Source organism: Neovison vison, chromosome 1 (assembly GCF_020171115.1).
Source record: "Neovison vison isolate M4711 chromosome 1, ASM_NN_V1, whole genome shotgun sequence".
Taxonomy (NCBI): domain Eukaryota; kingdom Metazoa; phylum Chordata; class Mammalia; order Carnivora; family Mustelidae; genus Neogale; species Neogale vison.
In genome coordinates this window covers 26,393,493-26,408,600 of record NC_058091.1, presented here as the reverse complement: position 1 = coordinate 26,408,600, position 15,108 = coordinate 26,393,493, and the positions used below count along the sequence as shown (strand labels likewise).

Sequence of the window (15,108 nt, the reverse complement as noted above, 5' to 3'; positions counted from 1 at the left end):
GGTGGTAAAATTGGTCAGGAGTCTCATGGGGAACTAGGGACAGCGGCAGCGCCCACCTTCCTGTGTCTTCAACACCACAGCACTGACCGAAGGCTGAACCCTGCCTGGGCTCACCCGAGAATACCCGGGCAGTGTCTGACCTTTCAGATCTGTATGTCTCAACTCTCCAGTCTGACTTTAAATTTCCCACGGTCAATGTCCTGTGTCTAGAAACTCTCTGTGTTCAAACAGTACCATTGGCATTGAAGGTCAGGTCATACCTGTTGATGGACTAAATTTAACTAAAATGTCCCTGTTACTTAATGTTTGTTTAAAACACATTAATGGTCATAAAAGTAGACAGATTTTTTTTCAGGTAAATCACTTATTACCAAACTTGTCTTATGAATGTAATTGCTAATGCTCAGCATTTCAGCTTTTTTTTTAAATTTAATTTTATTTTTTTCAGTGTTCCAAAATTCATTGTTAATGTACCGCACTCAGTACTCCATGCAATACCCTCCATAATACCCACCACCAGCCTCCCCCATCCCTCCACCCCCCTCCCCTCCAAAACCCTCCGTTTGTTTCTCAGAGCCCACAGTCTCCCACGGTTTGTCAGCTCCTTTTTAAAGAGAGGGGCACAGAGGTTCTAATCAATATAATGTGGACGTGTCATTCACAATAAAAAAAGGAAAGACAGGATTAGTCACGTGCAGATTTGATAACCCCATCTAAAACTAAATTTTTATATGTACCCCTGATTGGAAGAGAAACAATTTTCCAGGATCTGATTTTCAAAATTATATTCCTGAGAGAGATCAACTTTCTACCCGCAGTTGCAGTTAGGAATGGGTAAAGGTTATACAGTTTTGTTCTATGTCTGTCAGCAGAATATGACGCCATACCCTCCACGCCCCCTCTCCATCCAAATTCAAAATGTGCTGGGTCTTGGGAATGTACAACACACAAGAATAGCCCTCTGTGGCCTAATTAGCCACGTGTTTCTCTGACCTTCTCTTTCTCCTCGTCTGTCTTACCAGCTGTTCCAGCAGGTAGCTCTACGGGGTCATCACCACCATTAATTGCATTTGACTAACCACGCAGCGTAATCCGTGCTGTAGGATTTGCTCCCAACAATAACATGCCTCACAAAATGTAAGAAGGGATCACAGACAGCCCAGAGGATCTTCTTTTTAAATCATATACGGAATGAATATGAACACCAGGGTCAAGAGGAATCAAAAGCGACATTACCCTAAAGTGACTGAAAACAAAAATCTACCTCCTCCCCCGCCCAAATGCTGTGGATGCTACAACACACCATCAGGACGGTTTCCAGTCATGCGCCGATCCCTCTCCAGGGCCTGCTTTTACAATGGTTAGGTCATCGCTGGCAACACCGCTGAGAGCCTAATCAAAACGTGAGGACATCTGTCATGCTCACATCTCACGTCAAGGTTCTGCTGATACACGTGACTCTAAGCCACCGCACGGCGGAGCTGAAGTGACAGAAGTTGTGGTGTTGGGATATCAAAGAGCATTTCCAAGGCACCCGTAAATGATGAAAGAATTCTGTTTTGGTAACTCAGTGCAAGATGTCTGCTGTGTGTCATCAATAGGCAGAAACTCTGCTCTTGGCATTCTACGACTACTCTGTCCACAGGCAGCGCTCTGCTGTCAAAATCCGGAAACGAGGAGCAGCGCATTGACATGTGGGATGCACCTGTGTTCTCTCCAGCTACTTTTAAATATTTACCATCTTTCTCCCCTTCTTCTTCCCTACTGCTGTGGTAAAAACAAAAGGTTGTCGTCCGGTAGCTCAACATAGGGAAGTTTTCTCTGTGAAGCAGAGAGCCAGGCAGAGGAGCTCAGCTGTGTGACACTGCACACACTGGCGTCACCCAAGCCCGTCCCTTCCCTGGTTAGATGTGTAGATGTCAGGCTACCCATGTGGCTGAGAGATTTCTACTCTGCCGAGCATGTGCTCAGGTGTAATGAGTTATCTTTTCATTTATAAAAGAGAACAGTACAGAGTAGCTGGTAACTAGTGTCTCTGGGTATCATTTATCAAGAATATCACTATTGCCAGCATGGACAAGAATGGCTACAACTCCAACTGTCCCCTCCCCTTCCCTCCCTGTGAGGAGTAACTTCCCTGTAAGCAGCTGCCTTCCTGGTGTTATTATAGGTGCCCCTCCCTCCTCAAACCCCAAGATAACTGCAGACTTGAGCACTAATTTGGAGAAAGCTGGAAAGGAGAAGAAAATAATGTGTTTTCTAATAGAGCTGAGGGGCTGAACAGTCAAGATGAGGCGATGAGGGGCACCTGGGTGGCTCAGTGGGTTAAACCTCTGCCTTCAGATCGGGTCATGATCTCAGGGTCCTGGGATCGAGCCCCGCATTGGGCTCTCTGCTTGGCGGGGAGCCTGCTTCCTCCTCTCTCTCTCTCTCTCTCTGCCTGCCTATCTGCCTGCTTGTGATCTCTGTCAAATAAATAAATAAAAATCTTAATTAAAAAAAATAAAAAAAAAAGATGAGGCAATGACACAGGGTCTCTCTTGGGTGACTGTCCAATTCTAGGGCAGCCAATGCGCGACCCTTGAGGGCAGAAAAGGGACAGTCAGCGGGTACTGCTGGGGCAGCCCTGGCCTTACTGATGGGGGAGGCGATGGTGTGTAGGCACACACCCTGGCCCCGGGGTTGCTGAGGCAAAGACTAGACACAGGCCCTGGGAAAGTGACATGTGACATTTGATAGGGACAGATCTCCAATACATGGAGAAAAGGGATAATAGCTAAGAGTGACAGCCTAATAATGATTTTTAAAGTCTACTACAGGACTAGGTGAATGAGTGAACCACGTAAGTGCCAGATGGACTACTGGCTCCCACAGGATCTCTCTCCAGGCAATAGCTCACCTTGAAAATGAGAGCAGCAGCAAGCCAAAACAGATATACAGAAGACTAACAGTATGTTATATTATTTCGAATAGTGACTGAAAAAATGGATTATATTCTATGTGCCAGACACAAAATATACACCATGTCATATAATCCTATAGGAATCCTGCAAAATAGAGATCACCTCTAAAAAAACTTGGAGCGGTTAAGTGACTCATCCCATGTCACCCAATGAGCACATGCACATTACAGGCCCGAAAGAGCTTCGTGACAAAGAACCTGTGCACCTACCGAGAACATTGGGATTTTATAAGTACTTTTTTTTTTTTTAAGATTTTATTTATTTATTTGACAGACAAAGATCACAAGTAGGCAGAGAGGCAGGCACAGAGAGAGGGGGGGGGAAGCAAGCTCCCTGCTGAGCAGAGAGCCCGATGCGGGGCTCGATTCCAGAACCCCGGGACCCTGACCTGAGCCGAAGGCAGAGGCTTTAACCCACTAAGCCACCCAAGCACCCCTATAAGTACTTTTTAATATAGACCAGGGATCAGCCAACTTTTTCTCAGAGGGCCAAAAAACTAAGTGGGCCATATAGGCCCTGTTGCACTCACCCTATCAATGCACCAAGCCCGCCACACCCACTATGTCAACAGATGGGCGTGGCTGTTCTCCCACAAAACCAGAGGCCCATTTGCCAAAACCTGCCAAAACCTAGAACAAGGGGTGACAGGCTGCAGCCCTGGGCCAGATCTGGCCCACCATGGGTTTCTGTAAACAACACTTTACTTATGATCTAGATGTAGCCCACCATCCAGACCATTTCTAGACAGGTGACGGGTAACTCAGCAGGCTGAAGTAATGATCTAGTTTCAGAGAAACACTGTGGGAGCATCCACTCTTTGTTCTACACTTGGTTTCCAGTGTTTGGATTCCCAATCTGTGGTCTGTGTGGTCTGGTCCTCCAGGTGGGAGAGGCCTGATAAAACACCTGGTACCTCACAGGTGACCTCTCACTGCAAAGGGTCAGACATGCTACGTCCTCAATCATAAGTGACTCAGTTTCTGGGAGACTCGGTGCCTCTGGGGAGCTGGAAAGCAAAAACGGAGCTTCATAACCCAAAAGGACGGGCAGCCAGAGACGGAACTTGTGGTGCCATGACAATTAATCAGTTGTCATTCATTCTAGTATTTTGCGGAGTGCCTCGTCTGCGCCAGGCACAAGTACACGGGACCACCAGATGGAAAAGACGGACTCAGAGCGCCTGAGGAAAGACTTTGTGCAGAGCAGATCTGCATTGTTACCTGGGACACCACGAGACCTGGGCTAGCCAATTCTCACGCAAGCAGAGGAACAGTGTTGCTTCGACAGCTCCTGCAGGAAGATCCCCCAACAGGTGCTCCTGTGGCTGGTCGAGAGCAGCTGCTGGGGGAGCAGAAGCTGCAAGCTCTAGGAGGGCGGGACCGTGCCCGGCTCCCTGCCCCGGGAGAGCAGGAGCCCCGGAAACACCTGTTGTCTCTATTACCCGCGCTCCCTCCGCGGCTCCCTCTGCAGCTCCTGACACATTAGGGTGGCGACAGCCTGGCGCGGGCGGAAGTCAGGTTTTCTAACTCCCGGAGACGCTCCATACCTGGATTGTCTGGTAATCGGAAGCATCGATCCCTTTCACCGTAACCTCTCGGAAGACTCGTGGCTCCAGTTCCTCTTTGGTGAGGTCACAGTGAAAAATGATACCTAGAAGGAAGCGGAAGTCCTGGGTTAGTTCACAGACTCACTGGATACGAAGTGGGGGTGGCGAGGGTCACACGGCACAGCCAGATGCCATGAAGAGCGAGGGAGGAGCATCAGCGAGGGACCGCGGTATTCTCTCTGCTGCCGAGTAAGGGTCCCCTGCAGCTGAGAACGGCCCACTGCAGGGGATGCCATGCGAGTGTTCCCTCCTGCCCATTGCCACCACATCGGGCCTGCCTTCTTACACCTGTAACCTGCGAGGACATTTTAGAAGATTCCACAGCATTCTGTTGAGTATGAGAAGAGGCAGAAAAATGTCACGGGGGAAACTTAACAGGTCGTGCCTATGCCAGGTCGCGTAGGAGTGCAGGTCAAAGAAAACGGGAAACTTCATGTAAGGCCATTTTACCTTTGAGGTTGAGTATGACGGAAAACTCAAACGATTTGCCCACAGTCAACAGCCAGCCAGGGTCTTGTGCTGGGAACTCTGGGGCTCCAGACGGGTGGCCATGGGTACCCGATGGCCACCCGTCTGCGGACACACATGTGGATAGCAATCAGGGACTCAAGATGGCCAGGTAGCATTTTCCAGTTACTTTTAAAATTCTGATCATCCCATTAACTGTGTGCAGCACAAATTAATGAAAATACACCAAGAATGCCAGCTTATTTAATCCCTAATTAAAATTCCATTTCCTGAATTTAATGCTATTACACTCTAACAGGGAAGAACTTGATCAAAGAAACAATAAGTAAGATGAGATGTTACTATTTGGAAACAATGACACTGGGGTGGTTTATGAAACAGAATTAGTCATTCACAGTGACTGGTGTGGAAACAACCTGCCCACACAATACTTTAAGCATATGCTGTCAAATATATGAAAAATCAGTGATCCCAATACTTGCTGGAAAACTAGAAACTAAAATGGTACTCCCACAGGGCACATTCGAATTGATTGATCATGTATTATAAGGGTGGCTTGCTTTCTTCTCAACTCCTCTGTGCATGTGGTTCATGAGCAGATAGGAAACCACATTCTGCACCCCCAATACGTTTACATTCATTAATAGCACGACTGCTCATCTCTATGAATGCCATCGCAAGTCTCATGCTTAGAGACAAATTATTTTAAGGTACTACAACAGGAAGTATGATCAATATTGATAGAAAGACGGTAAGTAATATGACCAAAGTACTGCCTTTCCTAGTTTAAGTCATACTTGGATATCTGTTGAAATCTGTCTTTGTACAGCAAGTAGTTCCAAACTACATTCAGGGTATACATTTTTGGTTTTGGGGTGGGGGGAGGCATACATTCTAATGTACCAAATACTGAATAGTGTCCTTGTCTAGATGAATGTAATCATGGGGGTGAGGCTATTTTCAGAGATATGTTAATTTCTGAAAAGCTTCTAGATCAGTATGTACTTGCCCCCTTCCTCAAAACACACAAAAATCTGAATCTTAAAAAAAAAAAAAGCGAAGAAAAAAACCAAGCAACTAACAAAAAAGACTGCAGACCAAGCAGGTGCCGTTTGAGCCCGACTCACCTTGGACCACAGCAGTCTGCACCCCAGCGAATGACACGGGCCCAGGCAGCCAGCACCCCCACCTGTGACAGGTGCTCCGTCAATGACCTTACACAAGCCACCAAAGTACTAGAAGACAAATTCCTCTGTGAAAGACCATGAATTGGAAATGTACTCTAAATGCCTGTTCATGCCGAAGAACTAAGACGTCACATCCTCTAACAGCAGAACGAAGTAAGTAGGCAAAAGGCTCTGGCTACTATGCAGGGAAAGGGGGCCAAGAACCCGACTTCTGCCCTTCTGTTCTGCACCAAAGTGGCACCGTGGAGGAGGCTGGGTTAAACCTGAACGGACAAGGCTTAATACATTTGATCAATACTTTCTCTTTACAGATCCATCTGGGTTAACCTGGACGAACCCATCACACATTCACATAATGTGAATCCCTGTTATCTAATGATGCTTGTGTCCTGTCTGATTTGGCTTGCTAAGTCCAAGGGAGGTGGGTTTGGAGAAGACACCTTAGAACCATAGACTGGAGAGGACTGGGGAGGTGATCTCTAGGAAATTAATTTCCACGTTTAAGGGGTGAAGACAGAACTGGGTAATGGAAGTCCCTTAAGGCCAGAGGAGGTGTCTGGACTTGAGGAGTCGGGTCTCCTGATGAAAACAGAGGTTTAACAAAGCCCTATTAGTAACGGCAAGAAGGCAGGGATGATCGGCTCATACAGTCCCAATAATCCAAAATAAATGTAAGGAGGTAAGAGCAATGGGAGTGGGAATTAAGAGGAGACACTCTGTGAGAGACTGTGAAAGAAAAATCAGAGGACTTGAAAACTGGGTATGTACAGAGAAGGCAAAAGAACTTTTTCCTAAAAGATGATCCAGACAGACCCACCTGGGTGGCTTTTACTGTTATTAAAGGAAAAAAAACCTAAGTGGAAACTAAAACAAGTCTTAAAAATGTTTGCCCTCCTTGCTATTTACACAAAGGAGTTGAAAAGTTATGTCCACACAAAAAGCTGCACACGGATATTTATAGCTGCTTTAATCGTAACTGCTAAAACTGGGAAGCTTCCAAGATGTCCTTCAGAAGATGAATGTGTAAATAAACCTTGGTACATCCAGACAATGGGATGTTATTCAGGGTTAAAAGAAATAAGCTATTGAGCCCTTGAAAAGATATGGAGGAAACTTAAATGCCTAGTACTAAGTGAAAGAAGCCAATACCATATGATTCCAACCATAAGATATTCTGCAAAAAGTCAAAACCGTGGAAACAGTAAGCAGATCAGTGGTTGCCAGGGGTTGGGGGGAGGAGAGAGGTAAACAGAGGGAGCATGGAAGATTTTTAGGGCAGTGAAGATATCCCATAGGATGCGATAATGAGGGATACATGTCATTACAGATTTGTCCAAACCCACAGAATGTGCAACAGCAAGGGTCAACCATAACGTAAACGAGGGACTCTGGGTGATTACGATGTATCAACGTAGTTTCATCAATGTACCAACTGTCCACTCTGGTGGGGGATGCTGATAATGGGGGAAGCTGTGATGTGGGGACAGGGGTATACTGGAAATCTCTGGTACCTTCTCCTCGATTTTGCTGTGAACCTAAAACTGTTCTAAAAAATTAAGTCTTACATTTTTTTATTTTTTGCCTTTCCCAAACAGTCTGGCAAAGGCTTCTTTGCTCATCCCTGTTTCCCAGAGCCATGCACCTGGGACTTGATATACTGGATTATTACAAGGTGTGAGTCTGTCTGGAGCTAACCTCAGACAACCCTCTGGGGTTCCATGAATACAGAATTAATCAGATCAACCAATAAGTGGTTTGGGCCACAGGGAATAAGTGCATCGTGTTCCAAATTGCCCTGGCTGCTTGTGGTCGCCCAAGTTCAATCCAAGGTACAAAAGTCTAAATAGCCTGGGTTCAAGACACAGTCTTCACTGTGTGCCTCCATGGGAAACAGGGTCACTTGGCACCCACTGGCCAGATGCACACATCCTAATAGCCGGAGCTGGAGTTATTGTTGGCCCCGAGGCTTCACTTAGAATTTGGTATCTGTTGTTTACTGCAGTAGTAGACAGCTAACCTTCAGAGACCAGGGAGAGAGAGCTTCTGGTACGTATGTGCCTAGATGTATATATATACTCACTGACAGTTTCTTGCTTTTGAGAGATCTAGTTTCATGCTCTGATGGCTATTTTTACTTTGGACCAGCAGGCCTGAGTCTAGAAGCCCTGTTCTCTGGTTTTAGATCTAAAAAACTGCATTAAAGGGAGAAAAGAGAAAGACTAAGGCAAAATGAGTAAGACAAGACAAAAGGGAAGAACAAAGCATTACGGCAACAAATTAGAGCTTATTTAGAAACTGCCTGGCAGTACTTTGCAACTTTTCAAACTTCACAGCCATAATAGTCACGGATAGTGTTTCACTGCTTGGCATGGAACCCGTCCCTTTACACTAGGTCAGTGAGCCCTTTCTTGCCCAGGTAATGAGGAGCTTGTTCCTGAGTCACAGAGAGTCCCTGCAGGACACTGGCTTTTGTTAAGAATAGGTGAGTCACCCCTATCCTGTTCTCCTCATTGCCCTTTATCCATTTAAACTGTTTAAGCTATGGAATTTTCAAAGTAAAAACTCTGGAACCAGTATAAATTAGGGAAATAAATGGTGAACCCAAACAGCAGTGGGTTCAGAACGATAATGTGAAAGAAATGGATTTTTTTCGGTTCCGGTGCACTGGCTGCCACTGTTCCCCAGGGCAAAAGGGACATGGCATAGGACCGCCCGACATGGGACTCCTGACCTGTCAGTTTCCAACTCCTGGTGCAGGGCATGGTTTCTACAGGGCTGTGGGCACTTTCCCCAGACCCCCTGGGTCCTCTAAAAGGTACAGGGGAAAGTAGAGCTGGCCGGCATTCTGGATCTACCATCAGACCTACTTACAGAAGAACATCACTCTCTTGGTTTCAGTAGCCCCGACAGCAAGCTGTCATGCCATTAAGACTCCTCACGATTGGCTGCTCTGTGACTCTCTCTCTCTCTCTCTCTCTCTCTCTCTCTCACACACACACACACACACACACACACACACACACACACGTAGATGAGGCATTGCCGCCACCTGGCTGAATCCCATGATGAAAGAGCCGCTTCGGCACCTGCCTAGCTCTCTCCCCTATGGTCTGCTGACTGTGCTGGGACCAATGATTGCCACAAAGCCAGTTGGGACAAAAGAACTATGCAGGAGCTTGAAAAACAAACAAGGGAAGTACAGAAATGTTTTCAGTCAGACTGCTCTTAAGATAGGGTCTGCTAGGTCAACATCAAGCTGCCGACGGAGCCAGACTCCTGGGACAGATCAGGGTATGTGTGTGGCTCTGGTGACAACAAAATCTGGGCAGCCAAGTGGAGAAGCAGGAAAAACCAAAACAACAAAATGAATGTGATCAACTGAAAAAAAAATTACAGAGAGAACTGTTTGCTTTGGGCAAAATTAACCCATACCACGGAACACAGTATCATAACTTCTAAGCATGGCTTTTTTTTTTTTTCCTTGAAACAAGGAATATATTTTCTCTATATGATGTAAGACTACACTTTTAGAATTATATTTTAATTCAGTTTAACAACAACACAAATTATTCTCAGTCTGTTTTAGAAAACAGGTTTTTCATGTCAGATGAGACTATAGATTTTTCTTTTATGCTTTTAGTTACTCTGCACTGTGTGTATCTTGATCCGTACAGACCAAAGGCTGAATCTCAGGTTCTACGTGTTCACACTAATTTTTTAAATCACCCTAGAACACCAGTTAGTCCTGTACCCAGAAGAGAGACTCAGGATATAAGATGAATGAGTGTGCCGTTTTAGGCTTTCACATTTCCCTGTGTTCTAAGCATCTGTTTTACTGTTTTCCCCATTATGTAATTCTGGCTATACTACAGCATATGGGATTTTCAGTAACAAAGCATTCCATTTCCATTTCCCAAAAGAAACCCAAACATTAAGTCTGATTTTTCAGCTGAGTAACACTGGTGAAAAGACTCTCACCTGGAGATAAAAAGGAAGTAAACTGATAAAAGATTTCAGTGTCCTTCTTCTGACCGCTGTACCCCACAATGCTGCCGACTTCCAGGGGGAAGGTCTTGAGGAGAGCACCGGTGGCCAGGTCGTGAAGCTGCAGAACGTTCCTCACGTCATGAAGGTAGCATAACACCAAAAAGTTAGACCTCACGCAAGCGACCCATTCTGAAAAGGTAAGGACAGATCAAAGCTAACATGGCTTTGAAAGTAGTGAAAAGCAGATTTTACTTCACCGAACAACACTTCTTTAACTCTCCATTGTGCTACACAGCAATGAGACTTGCAAAGTGATTTTGTAACTGGATGTAATCATTCATCTACTTCTAGCATATTCCTTTAATAAATTATTACTGTCATGTCCAGAGGAAACAAAATATTCTACAGAATATTCTGTGATACAAATAATCCTGCCTACTTATTTTGGGCCCAGTATCAGGGTATAGGAGGTAAAACCATGTTTGTCAGGGCTATTTTTCCAACAAAAATATATTGCACCCCAGATATGTGCCAAATACCTTGCAAAGTCCTGGAGAAACAGGCAGGCAGATGATGTCACTTCTGCCCTTAAGATACAATCATATAAAAATACAAGTAATAACATGCAAGCAGAGGTAAGTGATAGGCTGGTTGGGGACCCAAAACACACAAGAGCCCTTAAGCAAGCGCTGAACTGCACCTTGAGTGCAGGGGTGCGAGGGGACGGGTGCCTAGGGTGTCAGAGACGGCACAGCTCTCTGGGGGACGAGGTGGTGGGAGGAGAGGCAACTCAAGGAAGGACAGCCAGAGCTGCGAATGGAGAGAGAGAAAAGGAATACGAACGGCCAGCAGGGAGGGAGGGAGACTGGTAAAGAGAACATGCGAGACATCCATTTCGAAGAAGACAAAAAGGTGCTCAGTGGTGGGTGGGAGGAGAGGGCGGTGGCGTGCAGGGGATCTGGTGAGCTGGACGGGGGAGGTTAGTGCGCACTGAGCCGTTACGGGGCAGGTACTGTTTGCACTGAAGGGTGACATGAACGAAGATGATAGCAACGAGGGACGCAGCACAGTGCGGGGGGGGGGCTACGGAAGGAGGGAGGGGAGACGAGGAAGAACACGGCTGCCATCGTTAGCCAGTCACACCACATCAAGCTGGAACAAAGTCTAGGGAGGGAAGGAAAAAAACTCCATTTCCCAGAAGAATCATCAGGACGTGGTAACTGTGGGCATATGGACAGGAAGGCAGAGAGAGGACTCCTCCTCAACTCCTGGGATTGCGACGAGGTCAGGAACGGTGCTGTCAGTGACAGAGCCAGGACAGGAGGTGAGGGGGCTGGTGGGGAGAGGAGAAAGCGGAAGGGCAGGCCCCGAGCACTACCTGTTCTGGTGTGCGTGGGATCGGCCTGAGGTAAGGACAGCCCCCCTCCCCCTGGAGGGAGAGACGCTATAGTACATGTAAGGACAGGGTGACAGGCAATGTAGCTCCAACTCGTGGCAAAGACAAGCCTTTCATGCTGTGGGGTGTGGTGGGGGGAGGGTCCCGACCCCTATTCTTACAACCCAAAAGAAACTAGCTGTTCATGCTTATAAGATTATTAATTATCAATTATGAACAATATGAACAAGACATTGGCCAGAGGGAACTCCTGAAGATCACCCGGGGCCTCCGTGGTGCTGGGTTGTCTGGATTACCACAGCAAGCTTTTCCGCCAAGTAAGGACAGAAGAACTCTTACATCTGAAAGTAATTTGCTCATTGTCCAATGCAATTTGTTTAAAGTGCCTCAATCAAGCAATATATTTCAGGTGGCCTTAATGTTTTAAAGAAAGTACAGGGGAAAACTGAATAAATTATTTCTGTCAAAGAATAATCACTCTGTGTTAACTATGACCATGTCAGAATTATAAAACAGACAGACTGAATAAGGAAAAGACAAGGTGATGTGTCGACGGTCATTAATAAAAGCTCTGACTTTATGGCTGCACTTTATGACTCATCTCTGGTTCTTACTCTCCACAGGGCATTCTGTGCTAATGATATATAGCAAATGTAATAGTGCTTCTCTCTGAATTGATGAGTTCTGGTGAATATTGAAGGTTTCCTCTTTCTAAAGAACTTATAACCTTAGAGAAGGAAGATTATAAAGATATATCACGTCCCCCCAAATCTCCAAGCATCGATTTGCATCTCATTCGATCTACAAGTGAAAGAGAATGTCACCTTAAGACATAAGCGGAACCACTTCCTCAGGACTTTAAAGGCAGAAAACTCACATTTTTGGGGAGATGTTTCTATCTCTGACAGCTCCCTATATAAGGATCACTGGTGCAACCTGACTTGCTCCTAAATAACACCCAGGCCACCTACATGAAGACTTATGCCACTAAAGGCTCACCTGGACCCACCAAATACGATGGGGCAAAATTCATGTGGCACTTAGGAAGCACTCACTGAATGCTGGATCTTGCCACCCTTGAGGGGGATATTCTGTCTCGGTTTGGCTTGAAGCCATCAGGCTACTGAAGTCACTACAAACCAGATTCCTCATAGGAAGATGTTGAAGGAAATGGCCAAAACTGTGTTCCTTGGCTCATGAATCCCTCATCCAAATATAAATGAGGGTCAGGCGGTGAATGAAGATTCTGAGAAGACAGAAGACAGGTGGAGAAATGTCCTTGAAGAGAGCCCCTGTCATGTTCTGCCCCCACTCTCCCTCCCCCCGCCCAAGGGAGGAGCCCAGCTTATGAGAGAGCCAAACCTGAGAAGCTAAAAGGACTATGACCGAACACCTAGAAGCCAGAGGAAGGGCCTGGGATACACTGCTGCCTCAGAGTTCCAGATGTGGGTTTTGCAGGAAAGAGCAGGCATGGGGTTTGTCTTGGGTCCTGTCCAAAAGAACTTCCCAGAAGGACGTGGAGACCTCAGTAGAGAAGAAAGGGGTGGAGTGCACTCAGATGCCCAAGGGCTGAGGAGAATCTCAAGCAAACACCCACAGTAGTGCTTCTTCCAGGACCAAGAGAACTACAGAAACAAGGGCCCAGCAGGAAGCCCTCCCTGAGACAGTCCATCGTCTGTCCTTTCCCTTCTACCCCTATGCAAGGCCAAGTTTAATGTGTCAAGCACAGGGCATACTGCCTTGAGCTAAGAGGGAAAGAATCCCCTACTCTTCATGGATGTGAACCTGGACCTGTCTGATTCGAGTACTTGTGCTTTAACTCACTGAAAGTCACAGCAAGAACGGCTTTATCAGATAGGGCCACTCTGCAGATCTCAAAAGGAACTGTTTTCCTAATTTTGTACTTATACCTTCACAATTTGGGACGGCCCTAGATTTTACCCTATTCGACAGATCAGCACAAGCTCACATCCTACAAGAAAAGTCTTCCTTGGCTTGAAGGTACCAGACTCTCCTTTTGTATAAAAAATGGTAGCAAACTTCGCAGGTTTTAGTCTCATCAAATTAGCTTCCAGGCAATGAATAATTTATAAAGCAGCATATCATTTTTGGAAATGATATTTTGGAAAATCACTGAGAAAATGAAATGGCACTCTGAAACAATTGCTAAAGGGAGGCTCTCAAGAGGTTAATGTAGCGGGACGCCTGGGTGGCTCAGTTGGTTAAGCAGCTGCCTTCGGCTCAGGTCATGGTCCCAGGGTCCTGGGATCGAGTCCCACATCGGGCTCCTTGCTCAGCGGGGAGCCTGCTTCCCCCTCTGCCTCTGCCTGCCATTCTGTCTGCCTGTGCTCGCTCTCTCTCCCTCTCTCTCTCTGATAAATAAATTAAAAAAAAAAAAAAGAGGTTAAATGTAGCTCCGTGCACATATGAAGTTTCAGTGACATCTGACAACAGTCTCTTCCAACAAGAGGACTGTAGATCCACTCCAAAATCTACAACAGGTATAATACAAACAGCCAAAGGTTATTCAAAAGCCTAAAAGCTAAGGATTCTGATCTAAATGGTTTACTACACAGAGAGGCAACTGATATTAAAACAACAATACACTACTCCTGGAAGCCTGGATTCATACTCCACAATTTTCTGAAGACCCTGCGTGACGTCGTACTAACCACACAGATGCTGTTCAGACACTTCGCTCTCGATGACTGAAGGCTGAAGGCTCTTTACCTTGTAACCAGTCTCCAGAGAATGAGAGCTGTACCAGTTTTTGGCCTTCTCACTAAAAACAAAAGCACACAGTGTTCCAGTAGCACAGGATCTTACCTAAGACATCCTTCTCGTGCTCAGGAACAAGCACTTTCCACTTCGACTCCTCGGGATCTGTGAAGTCGATGTTGATTAGGCGATAGTTAGGTGAATGGCGATTTGTCTTGAACGTGAACACCGTCCCCTCATTGGTCACATAGTCATATTCTCCTTCAAAGTTGTCGATCAGTTTTACCCACTTCAGGATTCCTGGTGAGAAACCAAAGATCCCTGTCACCTCTCCTGTGCTAAAAACAGTGTGGTTTCTTTATGTGTATGTTAGGGAGGACAGAAAAGTCTGTCCATGGAACACAGAGCAGACACAGTATTTGGAAGATCTAAGGCTTGAGACAGCAAGGACAAGTACAGGTGAATTTTAAGGTTTTTAAAAATGTGAAGAAAATTTTTTTCCTGAAACCCCCGGCAATGAAGGAGACTGAAGGCCTCTCCTCTAAGCATCCTGCCTCATGTAATCTAGGAAATCCTCCTCTACCGGAGTGTGTCTCCTGTTGGAACACTACCTTCTACCTCAACTGCCACCACACCATGCCACATCTTCATCAGTCCCCTCTGGGTCTTCTGGCAGTGGCTCTCCCCGGGATGATTTCACACACGTGCACACACACAGATACACACAAGACCCACACATACACACTCACAGGTGATATCACTAACACACACATACACACACAC

At 46.1% G+C, this 15,108-nt stretch overlaps 1 protein-coding gene across 1 annotated transcript in view; it reads right to left on the bottom strand.

Annotated features, from left to right (window-relative positions):
- The window catches only part of LOC122904254 (prolyl endopeptidase), a 116,862-nt gene that overhangs the window by 36,327 nt on the left and 65,427 nt on the right, over positions 1–15,108 (bottom strand). The window contains exons 8-10 of the mRNA XM_044244837.1: positions 14,434–14,625; positions 10,203–10,400; positions 4,510–4,613 (exon numbers count right to left, since the gene is read on the bottom strand). Of these exons, the coding sequence (XP_044100772.1) occupies positions 4,510–4,613; positions 10,203–10,400; positions 14,434–14,625 (494 nt within the window). The remainder of the gene's footprint in view (positions 1–4,509; positions 4,614–10,202; positions 10,401–14,433; positions 14,626–15,108) is intronic.